At 42.8% G+C, this 22,033-nt stretch overlaps 1 protein-coding gene across 1 annotated transcript in view; it reads left to right on the plus strand.

Moving 5' to 3' along the window:
* Positions 1-246: 246 nt before the first annotated feature.
* The window catches only part of LOC309558466 (uncharacterized protein), an 84,799-nt gene continuing 63,012 nt past the window's right edge, over positions 247-22,033 (plus strand). The window contains exons 1-6 of the mRNA XM_082261537.1: positions 247-565; positions 709-719; positions 11,815-11,974; positions 15,180-15,205; positions 17,087-17,330; positions 20,775-20,963. Of these exons, the coding sequence (XP_082117663.1) occupies positions 11,914-11,974; positions 15,180-15,205; positions 17,087-17,330; positions 20,775-20,963 (520 nt within the window). The 5' untranslated portion in view covers positions 247-565; positions 709-719; positions 11,815-11,913. The remainder of the gene's footprint in view (positions 566-708; positions 720-11,814; positions 11,975-15,179; positions 15,206-17,086; positions 17,331-20,774; positions 20,964-22,033) is intronic.

Genomic DNA, 22,033 nt, shown 5'->3' on the forward strand with positions numbered 1-22,033 from the left:
CATCCTGTGCAGTGACTGATAAGCCCTGGTAAAACCGGTTCTCCAGCAACCACTATCGTTGTAGGTTGGACATTGAACATGGGTGTGAGAGGGAAATGTAAACATCTCAGACTCTCGTTGGCAGGTAACAAAGGTCGCTCAGATCCCTCCCGAGGTGGAAAAAAACTTCTGAACGACTGAAACGCCCAACTCAGCTCTTTTGGGCTGGGAAATAAGAGGTTACCTGGCTTATCTGAATCCATAAAAGAAATTTTAAGAAGGATTTTGGGTGCCGATCTTCCTTCCTGGTTTCATGTTGGATATTAGGATGCAACATTCAGATCTATATGTACTGAGGAACAACCGATAAGAAGAAGAGGAGAGGCCTGGATAATGTGACTTTCCTGGAATACTATCTAAGGAATAGGTGAAGAGTCACATGCAGCAAATATTACCAGCAACAGACCCAATTTTCCGATACTAAAGACCATTTCTGGTCAAAGGAAACACCTGGATACAGAACCCTGATTATCTGAAGGATACCACCATCCCTTCATTCATGGTATGACATCTGAAAGTCCTAGAGGTCTTATCAAGGTAATTCAGACCCAAATCTCCGATACTAAAGATCATTTCTAGCCAAAGGAAACACCTGGATACAGAACCTCCGATTATCTGAAGGATACCACCATTTCTTCATTCATGGTATGACATCTGAAAGTCCTAGAGATCTTATCAAGGTAATTCACACTAAATCATGGGCGACGTTATCGCTAAAAAGTGAGGTCAGAAGGGCAATTCTGAAACTGGTGATAGGTGGCAAGCAGCAGAATAACCCAAGTTTAAGAATCACTTTCCTTTACAGAGTCCCTTAGTAGCTCACTTCAAAGCGAAGGAGCCACATCTCTGGGGTCAATGAGATAGCGACACCAAGGAAAATGGGGAAAAACTTTGGTACCCAAAAGTGTTAGTGATGCTGTAGATCCTGATGATTAAGAACTTGTCTACTAGCCCCGTTTATAAATGGATATTAAACATATACATCAAGGGTTAGGTGCGGCTTCATACAAAAATGGCAGTTGCACCAGACATTGGAGGTTTTGCTGCACCCGTCATGGTGACAGCAATAATTCCAGGCCCACCATTACCGGTTACTTTTCAACTGATGGCCTGTAAAGGGTTTAAGGAGTTGCTATGGGCAATTTTGGGTACCAACATTTTTCCCCATTTCACAAGTGGCTGAAATTTTAAGGCTTGACATGTTGTGTATTTATTTACTCGGTACAACTTCATATTTTTATTTTACTGAAAATGTGGGTGATATATTGTGTGCATTAAAAATAACCACTTCTGAACCGGAAGGATTTGCCTCCCTTAATGACCAGGCCTTATTTTGCAATTCGGCACTGAGTTACTTTAATGGACAATTGCGCGGCCGTGCGACGATGTACCCAAATAAAATTGATGTCCTTTTTTTCCCACAAATAGAGATTTCTTTTGGTGGTATTTGATCACCTCTGCATTTTTTTTTTTTTTGCGCTATAAACAAAAAATGAGCAACAATTCTGAAAAAAAACAAAAAAAACAAAAAAAAACAATATTTTTCAATTTCTGCTATAAAACATTCCCCCCCCCCCCCCAAAAAAAAAAAAAATCTAAAAATCAAATTCATCCTTTTAGGCCAATTTGTATTCTGCTACATATTTTTGGCAATGGCAGTAAGCGCATTTTGATTTTATTTTTAATTATTTTATATTATTTTATTTATTTATTTTATATTATTTATTATTTTATTTATGTTATTTTAGTTTTCACAAAAGTTATCGCTTTTAGGTTACAAACTAGGGGAAAAATTTATGTCATTTTTATTTATTTATTATTTTTTTCTAGTAATGGCGGTGATCTGTGATTTTAAGGGGGACTGCGACATTGCAGCGGACAGATCGGACCCCTAACTGACATTTTTTACACTTTTGGGGGGGACCAGTGACATTACTACAGTAATCAGTGCTAAAAATATGCAGTTACTGTACTAATGACACTGGGAGGGAAGGTTTTAACCCAGGGGTGATCAAAGGGTTAAATATGAGCCTATGGGAGTGTTTTCTAACTGTGGGGGGGGCGTGGCTTGTGGAATGACCATAAAGACATGTGATCCTATATAGAAGGATCACAGGGGCTCTGTGATCATTCCAGAGAGAAGAACGGTTGGCTGTGTTTACAATAGCTGACCGTCCTTCTCTCTCAGTGGGGAACGACTGTGGGTGCCCGGCAGCAATTGCGGCCACCATCCCTGTGGATCTGCCTAGTGGGGGCGGGAGTGCGCCCCCAGGACCGCTCCCGCGAACCGGCATACCCGTATGTCGATTCGCGCAGTCGAGCCAGCCTGCCGCAGTATATCTGTGGCGGGCAGTTGACAAGTGGATAACTGTTCTGACTGACTACTAAGAACTTAAAGCAGAGTTCCACTCACAAGTGGAATTTCCGCTCTTTTGTCCCCCCCCCCCGGTGCCACATTTGGCAACTTTCGGGGGGAGGGGGGAACCATCGGTTTTTGACAGGTACTCTTCCCCACTTCCGGGATACGGCACTGTGGCACCATCCCTTGAAAGTTCGGACCCATCCTCCCTCCTCCGCCGCTGAGCCAATAGGAATGCGCAGCGCGCTTCGCGCATGCGCAGTAGGGACCCGCTCGTGAAGCCGCAAGCCGGGTTCCCTTACCGGCTGCGGTGCGGACATCGCTGGACTCCAGGACAGGTAAGTGTCCTAATAATAAAAGTCAGCAGCTACAGAATGTTTAGCTGCTGACTTTTAATTTTTGGAGGGGGTGGAGGGGGAGGTGGAACTTTGCTTTAAAGTATACATAAAGGCAAAACTTTTGTTTGTTTTGGATGGAGTGGAGATGGGTTAGAAAAAAATCTGGCAGGGGTTATAACCCTCCCTTACTCTATCCAAAATGGAAAGAAAAAGGTTTGCCTATAGTTCTGCTTTAGCATTTTTCTCCTTGCAGTGGGTTCCTATCCTCACTCCAAGAGTTGACTCATTTTGCCTAGGGGATGATAAATAAGGTAATACTTTATATCTAGCTTATTCCTCATTCCCCCAAAAGCTGGTTCCCTCCCCCCACTGTCTGATTCTTTGGAGTTAAGAATTGTTTTTTTTCTTTACAGAATCCTGTTTTTACCTATTTTTTTTTTTATTATTCTTTTTTTTGTTCCAACTCAGTGCTGCTGATCTCCTGCAGACTTTTATCAGACGTTTGGGGTTGATTTACTAAAACTGGAGGATGGAAAATTTTGTGAAGCTGTACATGGTAACCAATCAGCTTCTAACTTCAGCTAGTTCCATTAACCACTTGCCGCCCGCCCGCTGCAGTTTTACTGTCGCAGGCTGACTTGGCTGCGCGAACCGACATAGTACTATGTCGGTCACACACGTGGTGCTGTGGGGTGAGCGCATGCCGCCGCCGCCGGCGCGCTCCCGCCCCCACTAGGTAGCGGGGATACTGCGGCATACTGTAGATACACTGCGGCAGCCTCCGTACCTGTATGGCGGTTCGCGGAAGCGCTCCTGGTGGCACGAGCACGCCGGCAGCGGCGCGCGCCCCCCCCCCCACTATGCAGTGGGAATGCTGATGCATGGGGCCAGCAGCCAGGGCTGCCGTTGTGCACCCACGATCGCTCCCCCCCCCTGAGAGAGAAGGACGGTCTCCTGTTGTAAACACAGCCAACTGTTCTCTCTGAAATTATCACAGAGCGCCTGCATAGGAACACAGGTCTCTATGGTCATTTCACAAGCCCCACCCCCCACAGTTAGAAAACACTCCCCTAGGCTCACATTCAACCCCTTGATCATCCACCAGGTTAACCCCTTCCCAGCCAGTGTCATTATTACTGTAACAGAGCATATTTTAGCACTGATTACTGTAGTGATGTCACTGGTACCCCCAAAAGTGTCAAAAATGTCAGTTAGGGGTCTGATCTGTCCGCCGCAATGTCCCAGTCCCGCTAAAAATCGCAGATCGCCGCCATTACTAGTAAAAAATAAAAATGACACAAATCTTTCCCCTAGTTTGTAGATGCGATAACTTTTGCACAAACCAATCAAAATACGCTTATTGCGATTTTATATTTATTAAAAATATGTAGCAGAATACAAATTGGCCTAAAAGGATGAAAAATTTAGATTTTTATGTTTTGATTTTTTTTTTGGGAATGGGAATGTTGTATAGCAGAAAGTGAAAAATATTGTTTTTTTTTCCCAGAATTGTCGCTATTTTTTTGTTAATAGCGCAAATACCACCAAAAGAAACCTTTATTAGTTGGGGGGAAAAAGGAGATCAATTTTATTTTCATATGATCTCCATGTATAAATACATAAGGGGTCCATATAGTGAACTTGGTGTTGAGTTGTTCACTTTAAGGTCAACACAGAGGACAAGGGGGCACTCTTTACATCTAGAGGAAAACAGATTTAGTCTGCTGAGGACGTATCCAATACGAAAGCGGTACGGCAAGTCGCATCACTTCCGGTTCCCACATCGAGGCTTGGATTGCATAGCGCTCCGGACGCTCGACTTCCCTGCCTATATATCACCCACGTTTGTGAGTACTTTTACCCTGCCTTATCAGAATAAAGCACTGTATTTACAGTCTCACACTATGTGCCTCTTTATCGTTTGATCCCTTGCTTTATACACACCGCGGACCCCCGGAGTGGACACCCCTGAAATTCCACCAGACCCATACAGTACATAGTCGATATCCTTTAACCCTTGGACCACCAGGGACCTTCCCAGCTGTCCCCCCCCAGGACCTGGAGTAGGAGGGAGGATTTATCCATCTCATATACCCACCTTATACCCCTGTGTGGGGTGGGTATTTCTGGTGAGTGTGTTACCTACTATAGGGGTCACGGTTCACCTCACTACCCACCACGGGGTTATCCATTGGTGTGTACAGGACACACGAAAAAATCTGTTACAGCTTCCTAGAATATGAGCACCCATCACTGCTTCACTAAATAGAGACTCATCTATTTTTTGGACATTGGATACTCATGTTGGGTGTCTTGAGCACATGTCACTTTATTATCACCATTTAAATTATTCCCCCCTATTTACCAGTCACGTTATTTTATTTAATTTGCACAGGTCACTTTAATCGTTGGGGACTATTTGAGTTACTTTCCAAGCACGATTGCACATAGATCTATATGTATTATGTTGTATTAAGTTCTATACACTTATACTGTATTATTATTGTCAGCATTCACTTTAGCACTTGTCACTTTATATAGATATATCACTTATGCACGGTTATAATTGTTTATGATTATTTGTTGGTTATATCACACTTGTGCAATATTTTACCTGACATTCAAGTGTCATTTACATCCATTTTCTACATATACAGCATTAGGCACCTTAAGGGTGAATTACATATACTTGGCACTTTGACACAATAGCTACCTCATTTATATATTGGGTTTATACCTGTTATACGTGACTAGTGATAGCACTAACAAATAACCCCCCTTTCTTGGACCATTAGACAGCGCCACCCCCTACCTCTTTCTTACACAGCCATTAATGTCTAAACTGCTGGCAAAAAAAATAAGTACACCCCTAAGTTATAATGTCTAAATTGGGCCCAAAGTGTAAATATTTTGTGTGGCCACCATTATTTTCCAGAACTGCCTTAACCCTCTTGGGCATGGAGTTCACCAGAGCTTCACAGGTTGCCACTGGAGTCCTCTTCCACTCCTCCATGACGACATAACAGAGCTGGTGGATGTTAAAGACCTTGCGCTCCTCCACCCTCCATTTGAGGATGCCCCACAGATGCTCAATAGGGTTTAGGTCTGGAGACATGCTTGGCCAGTCCATCACCTTTACCCTCAACTTCTTTAGCAAGGCAGTGGTCACCTTGGAGGTGTTTGGGGTCATTATGTTGGAATACTGCCCTGTGGCCCAGTCTCTGAAGGGAGGGGATCATGCTCTGCCTCAGCATGTCACAGTACATGCTGGCATTCATGGTTCCCTCAATGAACTGTAGTTCCCCAGTGCCAGCAGCACTCATGCAGCCCCAGACCATGACACTCCCACCACCATGCTTGACTGTAAGTAAGACACACTTGTCTTTGTACTCCTCACCTGGTTGCCGCCACACACGCTTGACACCATCTGAACCAAATAAGTTTATCTTAGTCTCATCAGACCACAGGACATGGTTCCAGTAATCCATGTCCTTAGTCTGCTTATCTTCAGCAAACTGTTTGCTGGCTTTCTTCTGCATCTTCTTTAGAAGAGGCTTCCTTCTGGGACGACAGCCATGCAGACCAATTTGATGCAGTGTGCGGCGTATGGTCGATGACTGACAGGCTGACCCCCCGCCCCTTCAACCTCTGCAGCAATGCTGGCAGCACTCATAGGTCTATTTACCAAAGACAACCTCTGAGTGGAACCTGTCCTGTTAAACCGCTGTATGGTCTTGGTCCCTGTGCTGCAGCTCAGTTTCAAGGTCTTGGAAATCTTCTCAAAGCCTAGGCCATCTTTATGTAGAGCAACAATTATTTTTTTCAGATCCTCAGAGAGTTCTTTGCCATGAGGTGCAATGTTGAACTTCCAGTGACCAGTATGAGAAAGTGAGAGCGATAACACCAAATTTAACACACCTGCTCCCCATTCACACCTGATACATTGTAGCACTAACGAGTCACATGACACAGGGGAGGGAAAATGGCTAATTGGGCCCAATTTGGAAATTTTCACTTAGGGGTGTACTCACTTTTGTTGCCAGCGGTTTAGACATTAATGGCTGTGTGTTGAGTTATTTTGAGGGGACAGCAAATTTACACTGTCATACAAGCTGTACACTCACTACTTTACATTGTAGCAAAGTGTCATTTCTTCAGTGTTGTCACATGAAAAGAAAATATTAAATATTTACAAAAATGTGAGGGGTGTACTCACTTTTGTGAGATACTGTAAAGTTGATCCAGGGAATATCTGATTGCCTCTTGGGGGATCAGGAAGGATTTTTTTCCCCCTGCTGTGGCAAATTGGATCATGCTTTGCTGGGGTTTTTCGCCTTCCTCTGGATCAACTGCGGGTATAGGATTGTGTATATGGGATTGTATGGTTGGGTTTTCTTTTTGTTTTTTGTTTTGTATTGGTTAACCACTTGCCGACCGCCGCACGACTATCTATGTCGGCGGTCAGCCCCTCACAGGAAAAGTGACGTAGATCTACGTCGCTCGCCTGTGAGGCTCTAGGGGGTGAGCGAGTGCCGCCGGAGGCGTGCTTCCACCCCCGCTCGCTCCCTAACATCTCCACGCGTGTGACCGGCGGACCCGATGTCCACAATCGTCGGGTGGAGAGGGAGAAAGGCAGGCGGCTAATGTAAACAAAGCCGCCTGTCATTCTCCCCTGTGTAATGACAGAGATCACACGGTTCTGCTATGCAGGATCGTATTTCTCTGTTGTTACACGAAAAGCCACGCCTCTTTACAGTTAGAAACACGCCCCTAGGGACACACTTAACCCCTCCTTCTCCAATAAAGTTAACCCCTTCCCTGCCAGTGTAATTTTTACAGTAACAGTGCATATATATAGCACTGATTACTGTAGTAATGTCACTGGTAACCCCAAAACCCCAAAAGTGTCAAAAATGTCAGTCAAGGGTCCGATCTGTCCGTCGCAATGTCGCAGTCCCACAAAAAAAATTGCAGATCGCCGCCATTACTCGTTAAAAAAAAAAAACAACAAAAATTACAAAAATCTTTCCCTTAGTTAGTAAACGCAATAACTTTTGCGCAAACCAATCAAAATACGCTTATTGCGATTTTTTTTTTACCAAACATAGGTAGCAGAAAACAAATTGGCTTAAAATGTTAAAAAATTTAGATTTTTACATTTTTTTGGGGGGAAAAATATTGTTATTTTTCTCAAAATTTACACTCTTTTTTTGCTTATAGCGCAAAAAGTAAAAATCGCACAGGTGATCAAATACCACCAAAAGAAAGCTCTGTTTGTGGAAAAAAAAGGACGTTAATTTCGTTTAGGTACAGCATCGCATGACCGCGCAATTGTCCGTTAAAATCACGCAGTGCCGAATCGCAAAATAGGGCCTGGTCAGGAAGGGGGTAAAATCTTCCGGGGCTTAAGTGGTTAAGCCAGATGGACTTGTGTCTATTTTCAACCTGACTAACTATGTAACTATGTATAAATGAAAGACCAGAACATTTTGAAAAAAAAATAAAAAATTGTGTTTTTCTTTTGTTTCTGTTATAAAAGTTTGCAAATAAAAAATTGTTCATCATGAATGTAGGCCAAACTGTATTCTGCTACATTCCTTTGCTGAAAATAACCAGAATCAGTGTATATTATTTAATCTGTAGGAAAGTTCACAAACTATGGAATATATATATATATATCTGAAAATTGATCAATCCTGATGTACTGTCAGCTTCTTTATATATATATATATATATATATATATATATACAGTATATATATATATAGTCGCCTGACATGAGTATATATATATGACTATGACTATGACTATGAGTGACTATGAGTGGAGCACAGAACCCATTAGAGCCGGTTCACACTGGGGTGACTTCAAAGTCGCCTGACTCTGAAGCCGCCCCGTGCAGCGCGACTTCAGCGTGACTTGCAAACGCCTTCTCTAATAGAAGTCAATGCAAGCCGCTCTGATGTCGCCCCCGAGTAGTGCAGGAACCTTTTTTCTAAGTCGGAGCAACTTGAGTCGCTCTGATTAGAACGGTTCCATTGTACTGAATGGAGCTCAACTTGTCAGGCGAGTCGTGCCAGTGTGAACCGGGACTTACTGTAAAATTCTTAGTCCTACCACTCCTTGTACTATGCCTGATATACATTCTTTGTATGTTTAGGAGACACGTTACCATGCTACCATGCATCAGATTCTCAACATTGCTTACCAACTGTTAGCACCTAGAGGAATGTGGATAGACGAGAATCCTAATAATCCCACTTCCTGTGATTGTCATCCCTTCTGTGCCTGTGCTATGCATAACTTTGTAGCCACAAGGAATACCTCTGGGTATAACTGTACATTTAAAATAAAGACACCATGCTGCTGATAACTCTGTATATCTGTCTTTTTCCTATTTAAAACAACGTAGGAAGGAGGTTTCTAAATTTGAAACCCTTTGTGAGGACAAGCAGTATTCAAATCTAGTTTACAGATCACAGCCAAGGACTGCAAATACAGTACAGACAGATTTCATTATGTTTCTTTTTTATTTAAAATAAATAATTATTTATTTAATTATTGTGTAATTTTTATTTTTTTTTTTTACAAACAATTTGTATTGAGAAAAAAAGAATGCAATACAGAAATGTATAAAAACAGTAAATGTACATCTGTTCTTACAATTGGCAACAATCCACACCAAAGAAACATATATAAAAGTAAGGACAGTGCAAATGATAATTCAATGTCTGGCAACAAACTCAAAGAGAAATCACATAATAGAGCGAAATTCTGGCATAGTACCATTCCCGTTCATCCCGTCGAACCAAGGGTGTGGGCATCATGTGAGTGCAATATTCATGGCAGTGCCTAGAATTTGAGCAGAAACATGGGGCATGTATCATCCGGAGGATGCCAGGGAGTGGATACCAGGTCTAGTATGAGTAAGTCCTGGGGTGAGCCCTTGTCCTGGGTAGTGGTATCCATCATGGGGTGGGGAAAGTTGTCTGTAGAGCAGTTTGGCAGACTAATGGTATGCAAGTGATGTTGCCCAGTCTGTAGGTATTCACTACTTGTACCAGCCAAGTAGCGACCTATGATGAAAGGGAGGGGTCGAGGAGAGAGGGAAAGTGGGGAGAGAAAAAAAAAAAAACAAAGGAGGGGGGCTTTTAGGGAGGGTGTGGGGGAAGAGGGAAGGGGAGGAGGGGGAGTGGGGGAAGAGCTAGAATGCAGGGCACCGGACGCATTGATTCCAATGTTTTTTTTTTTTTTGAAGCACGCGATTAGAGCCAGAGGCTCCAATAGGCTTCCAAAAAAGGGTGGGCTCGGGGCACAGAGCACTGCGCCCTGAGCCTACCCAGTTGTGTGACAATAGCGAATGAATATTCTCTATTGTCACACGGATTCTCCTCCTGGCCAATCAGGAAGTGGGTCCTGAGACCCGTTTCCCGATTGGCCGAAAGGAGAAGCCATTCTATTGGCGAAGGAGGAGGGAGGAGACGCAGGGAAAGCCTGACTCATGGAGGAGACTGAGGGGGAAGCCGCTGCCACCACTGCCTCCACATGTCAGTCCAGGGTGAGTGAGCCGGTGACCGGGGGGGTATGGTGTGCGGGCTGGAGCTGGTGTGGTCAGTTACTCTCATAATAACAAACTTTAATATGTAGAAATACACTTACAATGATGCAGAGATTCAAGCGCTTGCCGCAGATGCGGTATACAATGCGACTTCCGGTTACGGCTGTAAACCGGAAGTGACGTCACCCAGCTCCTCCCGACACGCTGCGTCACCAAAACACGTGACTTTCTCAAGGGATTAAAGTTTGTTATTCTGACATACTGCACCATGATGGCCTTTATTTAATTCCCCCATCTATGAGATACATCTGAGAAGTATTTGGCCATTATCAGCATAGCGTTTTGGAGTGATCCTCACGGAGGGAAGAGAGGTGCACTATTTACATCCCGTCATCCATTCCATCCTACAATAGGCCCTGATTGTACCTAAGGAGTGTTTTACACGCCTATACGAGTGTGTATTAGGAAAATAGAGGGTCCCTGTAAAATTGGAATCCATCCATCTATCCATTCATCCCATAAGGAAAGGTTGCCATCAGTTCAAGTGATTTATATCACAAACACGCTCTTTTGAGTGTGTATGGAGGTGAGCAGCCATTGCACATACTTGTCTGTCTAGCTCACTGGAGTGACACACCACTGTCATCAGACAACACGTTTGGTTCACTCACAGAAGTCACCTGTCATATATTGTGTTCACTTGTGCAAGTCACTGTTTATTTTGGAGTCATCACCATCCACATTATTCACCTCATGAACTCTATTTTTGTTTTATGATATATTTTATATATTTATTTTTCATTTTTGTGATTTTTTCCATGTCAGCATTTGCTTGCTTCACCTCGTGTATTGTTGCACCTAGCCACTTTGGTATCATTATGTGCACTACTATATAGTCCTTCACTTCATTTGGATTTTATTTTAAGTTTTTCACCTCACCTGTTTTTGATCTTTGCAGTAGAAGATTATTTTGATTATCTTAGAAATATTTTTTGTGCATTTATCCATCTGTCCCGTGTTCTTTGATATCTCTTTGTGCACTAATTTATCTTCACTTTCGACATCTGTACCATTCTCCACTGATACCTTTGAGCACAATAGGATTTAGATCTACCTTTATACATTTATCCATCTGTACTTATTCTGTACATGTTTGTGCATTTCATTCATCTGTACCTCACACCTCTACTATTTTATTGATTTAGTGAAGATACCATCAGTATACATTATCTTTTACATTGGATTGGATACTTTGTTTGCAACGCACTTATTCATCATTTATCCATCTGTGCCAGGAATCTGCGCTGATTTTTTTATTTGTTCATATTGTTTTCACGGTGGAGACACCGATTAGAATTGGCTGCTGTTCCGTCTATGGTACTTGTTCTTATACGCTCAAATTATTTATACTTCTATCACTTACCTTAGGTAGCGCATTGTTTTTTTTCCCTACACTCTGAAGAATAATAATAATAATGATAATATTATACCTATTTTTATTTTTTGTTCTTTTTTTTCCAGAGGAACACATCCCTTCAAAGATTTAATTAGAGCTGAAAAGTTGAAGTCAGAAGTTGAAACATCAGTTTGTTAGAAGGAAAATATTTAACTCTAAAAGAGATGGATACAGAAGTAGGAATCAAAATTACTCAAATGAAACAACGTATGGACCAAATCTATAGTAAGTTCATGTATTATTTTAGCTTTTGTTTCTGTTAACCACAGTTCCAATAGCTTGTATCACCAACAGAAATGCCGTACACCGAGACGCAAATCATTTTTCCTTTATTAAAATACCCCAGGAATAAATTTTATTATGACATGTTTTGAGCTAGGCACAGCTCTTGCTCAAAGCTTTCATCGAGAAAGGACTGTATCTAGCGCAAAACATGTCAGAATAAAATAAAATACATACTAGCTTTTCACATCTACCAGGGATCCCTTTGGTGTGAATTCCACCCAAAAACTACAGGTATGGGGAAATAGAAAGGTCAGGGAGGACCTTTCCCTCTCCTTCCTTCTCCTTTTCCTTTTCCCTCTCCTTTTCCTTCTCCTTTTCCACAAACGGCTGCTTTTTTCGGGCAAATTTCGTGCAGGCTGGGTCCCCTGGGTATCGGATGGCAGATGGTGGCTAAATATATCCCTCTGGAAGGGGGATAAAATAAGGATTGCAGCGGATTTTTTACCGAGGTCGGCGGAGCTCTGTATTCAGGCAACCGCCACGATCCGCTTCCGGCCACGCCCCCGCCGTCCTTCTCCTTTTCCTTCTCCTTCTCCCTTTCCTTCTCCTTTTCCTTCTCCTTTTCCTTTTCCTTCTCTTTCCCCTTTTCCTTCTTCTTCTCCTTCTCCCTCTCCCTCTCCTTTTCTTCTCCTTCTCCTCCTTCTTTTCTTTTTCCTTCTCCTTATTCTTCTTCTCCTTCTCTTTCTCCCTCTCCTTTTTTTTTTCACCTTTTCCTTCTACTTTTCTTTCGCCTTCTCCTTTTCCTTCACCTCCTTCTCCTTCTTCTTTTCCTCCTCCTTTTCCGTTTCTTTTGTCTTCTCCTTTTCCTTCTCCTTTTTCTTTTTCCTTCTCCTCCTTCTCTTTCTCTTTCTCTTTCTCCTCCTTCTCCTTTTCCTTCTTCTTCTCATTCTCCTTCTTCTCCTCCTCCTCCTTCTTCTTATCCTTCTCCTTCTCCTTCTTCTTCTTTTCCTTCTCCTTTTCCTTCTCCTTTTCTTTCTTTTTCTCCTTTTCTTTTGCCTTCCCCCTCCTTCTCTTTCTCCTCCTTCTCCTTCTTCTCCTTTTCCTTTTCCTTCTCCTTCTTCTTCTCATTCTCCTTCTTCTACTCCTCCTCCTTTTCCTTCTCCTTCTTCTTCTTCTCCTTTTCCTTCTCCTTCTCTTTCTCCCTCTCCTTTTCTTTCCCCTTCTCTTTCGCCTTCTCCTTTTCCTTCTCCTCCTCCTTCTCCTTCTCCTCTTTCTCCCTCTCCTTTTCCTTCTCCTTTTTTTTTTGTCTTCTCCTTTGCATTCTTCTTTTCTTTTGCCTTCTCCTTTTCCTTCTCCTCTCTTTCTCCTTCTCCTTCTCACTCTCCTTCTCCTTCTTCCTCTCCTTTTCCTTCTCCTTTTTTTTCTCCTTTTCTTTCTCCCTTTCCTTCGTCTTCTCCTTTGCATTCTTCTTTTCTTTTGCCTTCTCCTTTTCCTTCTCCTTCTCCTTCTCCATCTCCTTCTCCCTCTCCTTTTTCCTTCTCCTTCTTCTTTTCCTTTTCCTTTTTCTTTCCCCAAAGGTGGGGAAAAGCTGGCCATAATAATGAATAGTTGTACTTCCATGATACCTCCATGTTAAAAAAAAAAGTACATTGTACGCCCATGTGTGGGTAAATGCTAATGCAATGAAACATTGGTGTGTACACAAGTTTTGGGGCCTACAGCCATTCACTTCTATAGCTGGCTGTATGCCTCGCATGCGGCTCCCTGGGTGTTTTTCACAATAATCATATTTAATGCCTTAGGATGTCCATTTGCTTGTACCCATAAACAGATAATCAACAGTTAAAAACTCATAAACCATTTACAAGAATATAAAAATAAAGAAAGGAATAAAGTCGACTGCACTTGAACACCATTATACTGTAGTTTATCTTTGAAGCAGCAGAGCAGCATTAATGTTCAGTATTCAAACACTGCAAAATGTATGACAATGGGCTCAATTCACAAAGAGTTTTCTACCGCTTTAAGAACTGCAATAAAATACCGCTTAGCTTTTTTCAAAAATTATTTTGCAATTCACTAAAAATCACTACTAAAATACTGCCTAAGCTATTTTATGAAGTAATGCGGACATTTTAGTAGTGACAGCTAAAAAAACATGGTTGTTAATAAACGGGCAGATGCCAGCATCCTTACCAACCAGTAAATATCATTGTTGTTAAGGAGCAGGTGGCCGCCGCGTCCCTAACAACCATGACCCTCCCCATGTTGAAGGCATGTGGCCTGATATGGTTCAGGAGTGGGGCTAGCTCGTTCCCTTCTGCCTGGCCTGCCGGAATGCATGCTTGGATAAGGGTCTGGTATAAATTTTGGGGGGACCCCAGGCCACTTTTTTTTTCAATTTTGGCATGGGTTCCCTTTAAAATCTATATCAGGCCCTTCAGGCCTGGTATGGATTGGGGGGAAACCCCACCCTGTTTTTTTTTTTAAATGCTGGCAATTCGTTTGCCTGTTCCTTAACAACCATGATATTTACTGGTGGTTAAGGACGCCAGCTGCCCCCCGTTTCTTAATAACTATCTTGATGAAACATATTCCTTAACTATCGCATGCCTGGACCACAGCTTATTTACCATAAGGATTTTTATTATTATTATTATTATTATTATTTATTTATTTTAATTTCCTTTAGTAAATTGACTTTAACGCCTTTTTATGTAGTATTTACTGAGCGTTTTTGCTTTTGAAATAAATACCGCATAAAGGGCTAGTGAATTGACATTTTCATACAAATAATAAGTCACACTCAGTGAAAATGGACCAAATAAATGTCCAATTATTTATTTATATTTCGGACCTTTTGATATAAGGACTTAAGAATTTGACACATTACTTACTCTTTTGGGCATTTATTTGGTCAATTTTCACTGAGCGCGACTTATTATTTGTATAGTTTTTTGAGGGTGTGGTCACACTTGAAGTTGCGGCTTTAATTACTTTTCACCTTTTAAGCGCGATTATTCCTTCCTTTTTAAATTGACATTTTCAGCATGGCATGCGATATTTGGGAAAAAAGTGACAGATCACCTAAATACTGCATGTGATCATCTGCTTTAGTGAATGGAGGCCAATGTGCTTCTCTGCCCTTCACTTCCATCCAGTCTAGATCTATATCATTCTTATATCTGTCTTTTGTTCTGTTTAGCTGAAAAGAAGAAAGGAAAATCATCGGTAAGCAAGCAAGTTTTCTATTTTTTTACATTTTTTAATTGTGACATTGTTATGCATTCTTTAGTTTATAATTTTGTGTAAAATATTTTCATAGAGTTGAACCCAGTGTGTCTATCATGTTTCCATTAGGGTGTAGGTATAAAAAAAAAAAAAAAAAAAAATAGAAGTTAAGTCTTATTCCCCCTTTTTTTCCAGCATGGGTATAAGAGGAATTTGGGCCCATTCAGCCAAAAAATAATTCATAAGATTAGGTATTGATGTTAGATGAGACCTGGCTCACCACTGGGTTTCAATTCAACCCAAAATCATTCAGAAGGGTTGAGGTCAGGCCATTCAATTTCCTCCATGGCACACCAGTCAAACCACAATTTTATGGAGCTGGCGTGGTACACAGGGGTACAGCCCAAACTGTTGTCACAAGGTTAGAAGAACACAATTCTCTACAATGTTGGTGTATGGTGTCGCCTCAACCCTACCCTTCAATAAAAACACCTGACCTCAATCATTTAGAGGGTGTCCATATACACTCACCGGCCACTTTATTAGGTAGACCTTGCTAGTACCGGGTTGGAACAGTTTTGCCTTCAGAACTGCCTTCATTCTTGGTGCCATAGATACAACAAGGTGTTGGAAACATTCCTCAGAGATTTTGCTCCATAGTGACATGATAGCATCACGCAGTTTCTGCAGATTTGTCAGCTGCACATCCATGATACGAATCTCCTGTTCCACCACATCCCAAAGGTCCTCTATTGGATGAGATCTGGTGACTGGGGAGGCCATTGGAGGACAGTGACCTCATTGTCATGGTGAAGAAACCAGTGGTGAGATGATTGGAGCTTTGTGACATGGTGCATTATCCTGCTGGAAGGAGCCATCAGAAGATGGGGGCACTGCAGTCATAAAGGGATGGACATGGTCAACAACAATACTCAGGTAGGCCGTGGTGTTTAAACAATGCTCTGTTGGTACTAAGGGGCCCAAAGTGTGCCAAGAAAATATCCCCCACACCATTACACCACCACCACCAGCCTAAACTGTTGATACAAGGCAGGATGGATCCATGCGCCAAATTCTGACCCTACCATTTGAATGTTGCAGCTGAAATTGAGACTTAGACCAGGCAACGTTATTCTAATCTTCTATTGTCCAACTTTGGTGAGCCTGTGGGAATTGTAGCCTCAGTTTCCTGTTCTTAGCTGACAGGAGTTGCTCCCGGTGTAGTCGTCTGCTGCTGTAGCCTCAATATGTTGTGCATTCAGAGATGGTATGCTGCATACCTAAGTTTTAACGTGTGGTATTTGAGCTACTGTTGCCTTTCTATCATCTGGAACCAGTCTGTCCATTCTCCTCTGACATCAACAAGGCATTTTCCTCCACACAACTGCTGCTCACTGGATATTTTCTCTTTTTTGGACCATTCTCTGTAAATCCTAGAGATAGTTGTGCGTGAAAATCCCAGTAAATCAACAGTTTTTGAAATACCCAGACAAGCCTTTCTGGCACCAACAACAATGCCACATTCAAAGTCACTAAATTCTGATTTCTTCCTCATTCTGATGCCTAGTTTGAACTTCAGCTAGTCCTCTTCACCATGCCTAAATGCCTAAATGCCTAAATGCCTAAATGCCTAAATGCCTAAATGCCTAAATGCATTGAGTTGCTGGCTGATTAGCAGTTTGTATTACCAAGCAATTGAACAGGTGTACCTAAAAAAGAGGCCGGTGCAGTTTTCCCCATACAGGTATGAGGATCAGTTAACCACATACTTTTGGTCAGGTATCCTTGTGCATTCTTGTGGCCATAAAGTGTATATAGTTTTTTGTTTATACTTTCCATTTTTTTTATGATTAATGAATCTCCTTTATCCTGTTGGCACAGTCCGGCTACGTGATTGGGATGTTAACCACCCTACAGCAGAGCGAGATAGCATGGATAGACACGGAGCTGAGGCGTGCCGGTGAACACATTAAGGAGATCAAATATGTCAATGTGTCTAAAATCAAGACAAAAGATTTTGACAAGGCCCTTTCTGATTCTACATTCTGCCTGTACATCCTCACCGAACATAAATGGAAAACTCTCCTCACTCCTTCTGAGAAAAAAAAAGCTCTCGCAAGCTTTGGTAAGTAATAGGACATTGTACAGAGAAGTTTGGTTTTGGGATTATTAAAAGAAGGGTGTGTAGATTGATGGGTGCTAAATATTCACTGTAAGGGTGGTGAGAAACCCTGAATGTAAATGTAGGGAGTTTACACAAATGGTGCAACAAAAATAATGCAACAAAACTGCAACATTGATTATAGCAAAAAAATATTAAACATAATCTCTGTGAAAGTACAAAAGTGATGGAGAAACAAGTCCCAATAAAGTCCAAAAACTTGTGCAGGTGAATAATTCTTGACGTTTAACCACTTTACCACCGGAGGATTTTGCCGTCTTAAGGCCAGGCCACTTTTTGCGATTCGGCACTGTGCGATTTTAACGGACAATTGCACGGTCGTGCGACACCGTACCCAAACGAAATTTACGTCCTTTTTTTCCCACAAACAGAGCTTTCTTTTGGTGGTATTTGATCACCTGTACGATTTTTACTTTTTGCGCTATAAACAAAAAAATAGCGTAAATTTTTAAAAAATAACAATATTTTTCACATTTTTTTATATGAAATTCCCCCCCAAAAAAATGTAAAAATCAAAATCTTTTTGAAATTTTTGGCCAATTTGTTTTCTGGTACCTATGTTTGGTAAAAAAAAAATCACAATAAGCGTATTTTGATTGGTTTGCGCAAAAGTTATTGCGTTTACTAACTAAGGGAAAGATTTCTGTCATTTTTGGTGTTTTTTTTTTTTAACGAGTAATGGCGGCGATCTGCGATTTTTTTTTTTTTTTTTTTTTTGCGGGACTGCGACATTGCGGCGGACAGATCGGACCCTTGACTGACATTTTTGACACTTTTGGGGGTACCAGTGACATTACTACAGTAATCAGTGCTATAAATATGCACTGTTACTGTAATAATGACACTGGCAGGGAAGGGGTTAATTTTATTGGAGAGGGAGGGGTTAATGTATGCCTGGTGCTTACTGACGTGTGTGGGGGGAGGTGACTGAGTGTCACAGGGACAGATTGCAGGTTCAGCTATGCTGAACCCTGCAATCTGACCCTGCCTGTCACTTAGGAGATCCGCCCGCTTTCTGTTTACACAAGCGGGCGGATCTCCACACTCAATTCCCCGACGATCGGGGAAGAGCAGCGGCGATCGTCGCCGCTCCTCCCCTGGTCCGACTCCCGCTGTGACTGAATACAGCGGTAGCGAGCCTCCAGCGGCACGCGGGAGCGAGCCTCCGGCGCCGCGCGTGCGCCGCCCACAAGGTGAGGAGTCCAGCGACGTAGGTCTACGTCGCTGGACGGGAACGAGCCACTTTGCTGCAGTACGGTCAACGTGACCAGTCGGCAAGTGGTTAAAGTGCTGATTATCAAGGTGCAGAATAGAGTATACTGATCCACCAACTGAACCATGTGTGGAAGAGGTACCCTTACCGACTGGCAACTAAACATGCACTTGTAGTGAAATGATGACCCTTTGAACACAACAAAGGGATCTTCCCACTGACCAGTCCTTCACCCTGGGTGAAAGTAAGTATGGACTCTTTCTTACCAGCTGTCTGATAATGTATAATCAGAAAAAGGATTTGGAAGTAGGTATCTGGATTCCCTGCTGTCCAACGTGGGCTTTCCTTAACCACTTAAGCCCCGGAATATTTTACCCCCTTTCTGACCAGGGGGTATTTTGCAATTCGGCACTGCGTGACTTTAACGGACAATTGCGCGGTCGTGCGACACTGTACCTAAACGAATTTGACGTCCTTTTTTTCCCACAAACAGAGCTTTCTTTTGGTGGTATTTGATCACCTGTGCGATTTTTTGATCATGCGCTATAAACGAAAAAAGAGCGTCAATTTTGCAAAAATAACAATATTTTTCAAATTTTTTTTATATGAAATTCCCCCCCAAAAAAATTAAAAATCAAAAGTTTTTAACATTGTAGGCCAATTTGTTTTCTGCTACATATGTTTGGTAAAAAAATCGCAAAAAGCGTATTTTTATTGGTTTGCGCAAAAGTTATCGCGTTTACTAACAAAGGGAAAGATTTTTGTTGGTTTTTTTTTAACTAGTAATGGCGGCGATCTGCGATTTATTTTGCGGGACTGCGACATTGCGGCGGACAGATCGGACCCTTGACTGACATTTTTGACACTTTTGGGGGTACCAGTGACATTACTACAGTAATCAGTGCTATATATATGCACTGTTACTGTAAAAATGACACTGGCAGGGAAGGGGTTAACTTTATTAGAGATGCAGTGACTATGTGTGTCCCTAGGGGCGTGCTTCTTAAGCCCCGTACACACGTACCGATCGTCGGCCGAACGATCGGCCGTCTTTTGTCCAGGGCTGTCATGTCTGTTGAAAACTGCAAAAGACTGCACATGAATTTTGTCGGCCAACAACAGCCGTCTGCAGAAGTGATGTCATGTGATGGTTAACTTTCCGTGTGTTTTGTCTTTTCTGAGCATGCCCAGTCTTGCAAATCTGCTGTTTGTCGGCCGAATTCTGTACTGACTGGCGAACAATCGGCTGTTCTGGTGTTGGCCTACAAAAATTTTAAAACATGCACATCATATTCTTTTCGGCCGAAAATGCGCTGTCGGCTGTCGGAAGCATCATACTAACAAGCCTACAATCGGCCGATCGGTCGTCGGCCGAATATTTACGGCCGACAATCGGTACGTGTGTTCGGGCCTGTACTGTGCAGGGATGTGGCTGTGTGTGTAACAGCACAGATCAATGGTCCTACATAGCAGGACCGTTAGATCAGTGCTTTTACACAGGGAAGAATGACAGGCGGCTTTGTTTACACTAGCCGCCTGCCTTTCTCCCTTCACAGCGGACGATCGCGAGTGACCGGCGGAACATCGGGTCCGCCGGTCACACGCACGGAGGTGTCCGTGAACGAGCCGATGTGGGAGCGCCTCCGGCGGCCCGCGCCTGCCCGCTATTGGCTTACAGGCTAGTGACGTACCGGTACGTCACTTTGCCTGGCCGGCGCTGACCGCCGCAGTATATATACACTTTGCGGCGGTCGGCAACCGGTTAAGCAGTCCTGCGCTGGTTCCTTATAAATAGGAAAGCTCACTTCCTCCCTATGGTCACTTCCAAGGATAACCACAGAATAGCTGTTAGGCCAAACAAAGTGCTTCCTCCACTGAGCTCTCAACCATCTTCAGGCTTTAATGCTAAGAGATGAAAGACCACGGAGCTGAGACGTGCCGGTGAACACATTAAGGAGATCAAATATGTCAATGTGTCTAAAATTAAGACAAAAGATTTTGACAAGGCCCTTTCTGATTCTACATTTTGCCTTTATATCCTCACCAAACATAAATGGAAAACTCCCCTCACTCCTTCTGAGAGAAAAAAAGCTCTCGCAAGCTTTGGTAAGTGATAGGACATTGTACAGAGATAAATTTGGATTTGGGATTAATACATTCTGTTCTCAATACAGGGAAGAAGAAACCCATTGTGCTAATTATAGACATGATTGACAGCAGTGATGAGGAGAGGAATCGGATTATAAAGGACCAGCCCAAAATGAAGGAATATATCTTGGATCTCTTCTTATTCAAAAGAATAGAAGAAAAATCTGCCATTCCGCAGGACAGGGGCATTGGCCAAGTATCTACGAGTTTCCAAGGTGAGAATCAATATCTTTAGCTGGTTACATTGTATTCTAAAGGTTAATATTTGTCACAAAAGCTAAGTAATTTATCATGAGGCTTCACAAACCGGTTGTTCCTGGGTTCTGTTCCTTTCCAGGAGGACTCAGTCTGCATAAAGTTTGCAAGTGATTCCTAGGATTGTGTTTCCTTTATACATGTACTCCAGTTCACTCTTCCAATCAGGGCCATCTTACCGAATGGGCACGCTGGACAGTTGCCCGGTGGCCCCACTTGCCCGGGGGGCCCCACCTGCCCAGCAACCCAGCCAAGCGTAGTCCCGATTCCCGTGTGCATTCCACTGCCAAACTTAGCAGGTGGCAAGCGTCTGTCGGCCATGCGCTGCTGTCAGGCCACTTGGGCCGTGGAGGGGGGAGCCCACAACTGCAGGAATGCCTGTCCGCCTCCATGGGAACAGGTACACCCAGGACAGTCAAGTGTGACTCCCGTCTGTGTGTGTGTTCACTGGAACCAGCCGCCGAACTTGGAAGCTGTCATTAGCCTGGCACTGCTGTACCAATAAATATCGTCTTATTGATAATTCACATTTTTATTCTCGTGGGTGATTGTGTAGGCGGGGCCCCAGTGCACTGCATTGCCCGGGACCCTTTAATGCTCTTAAGATGGCACTGCTTCCAATATGTCTCTGTAGGAGTATGATAGAGGAATTAGATTGTATGCTCTTTGAGGAGAAATCACTTTAGAAGCAGGATCCAGGAAAGATTACATTCTTCACACTCTTATTTGTTACCCCTTAGAGCATGGGTGTCCAACCTTATAGCTTCTCTGAGCCAAATTGATTGTAGAGAAATTTTCTCGGGCCGCATATATAATATATACTATAATAAAAGGTATATAAGTAATAAAATGCTGCTGCGCCCTTCCCACCCTGCCGTGCCCCCCCCCCCCCCCCCGCACTAATTTAACACAACTAGAGGATGATCAAATGAAATGGAATCAGTATACAGAGGTTTACTTCTCCTGAGAGATATTAAAGGAACACTCAGATCCCTGCTCTGTTTGTAATCCAGCGGCGCTCGCCCTCCTC

This window comes from Pelophylax lessonae (genome assembly GCF_965119305.1).
Source record: "Pelophylax lessonae genome assembly, chromosome: 6".
NCBI classification, from domain to species: Eukaryota; Metazoa; Chordata; class Amphibia; order Anura; family Ranidae; genus Pelophylax; species Pelophylax lessonae.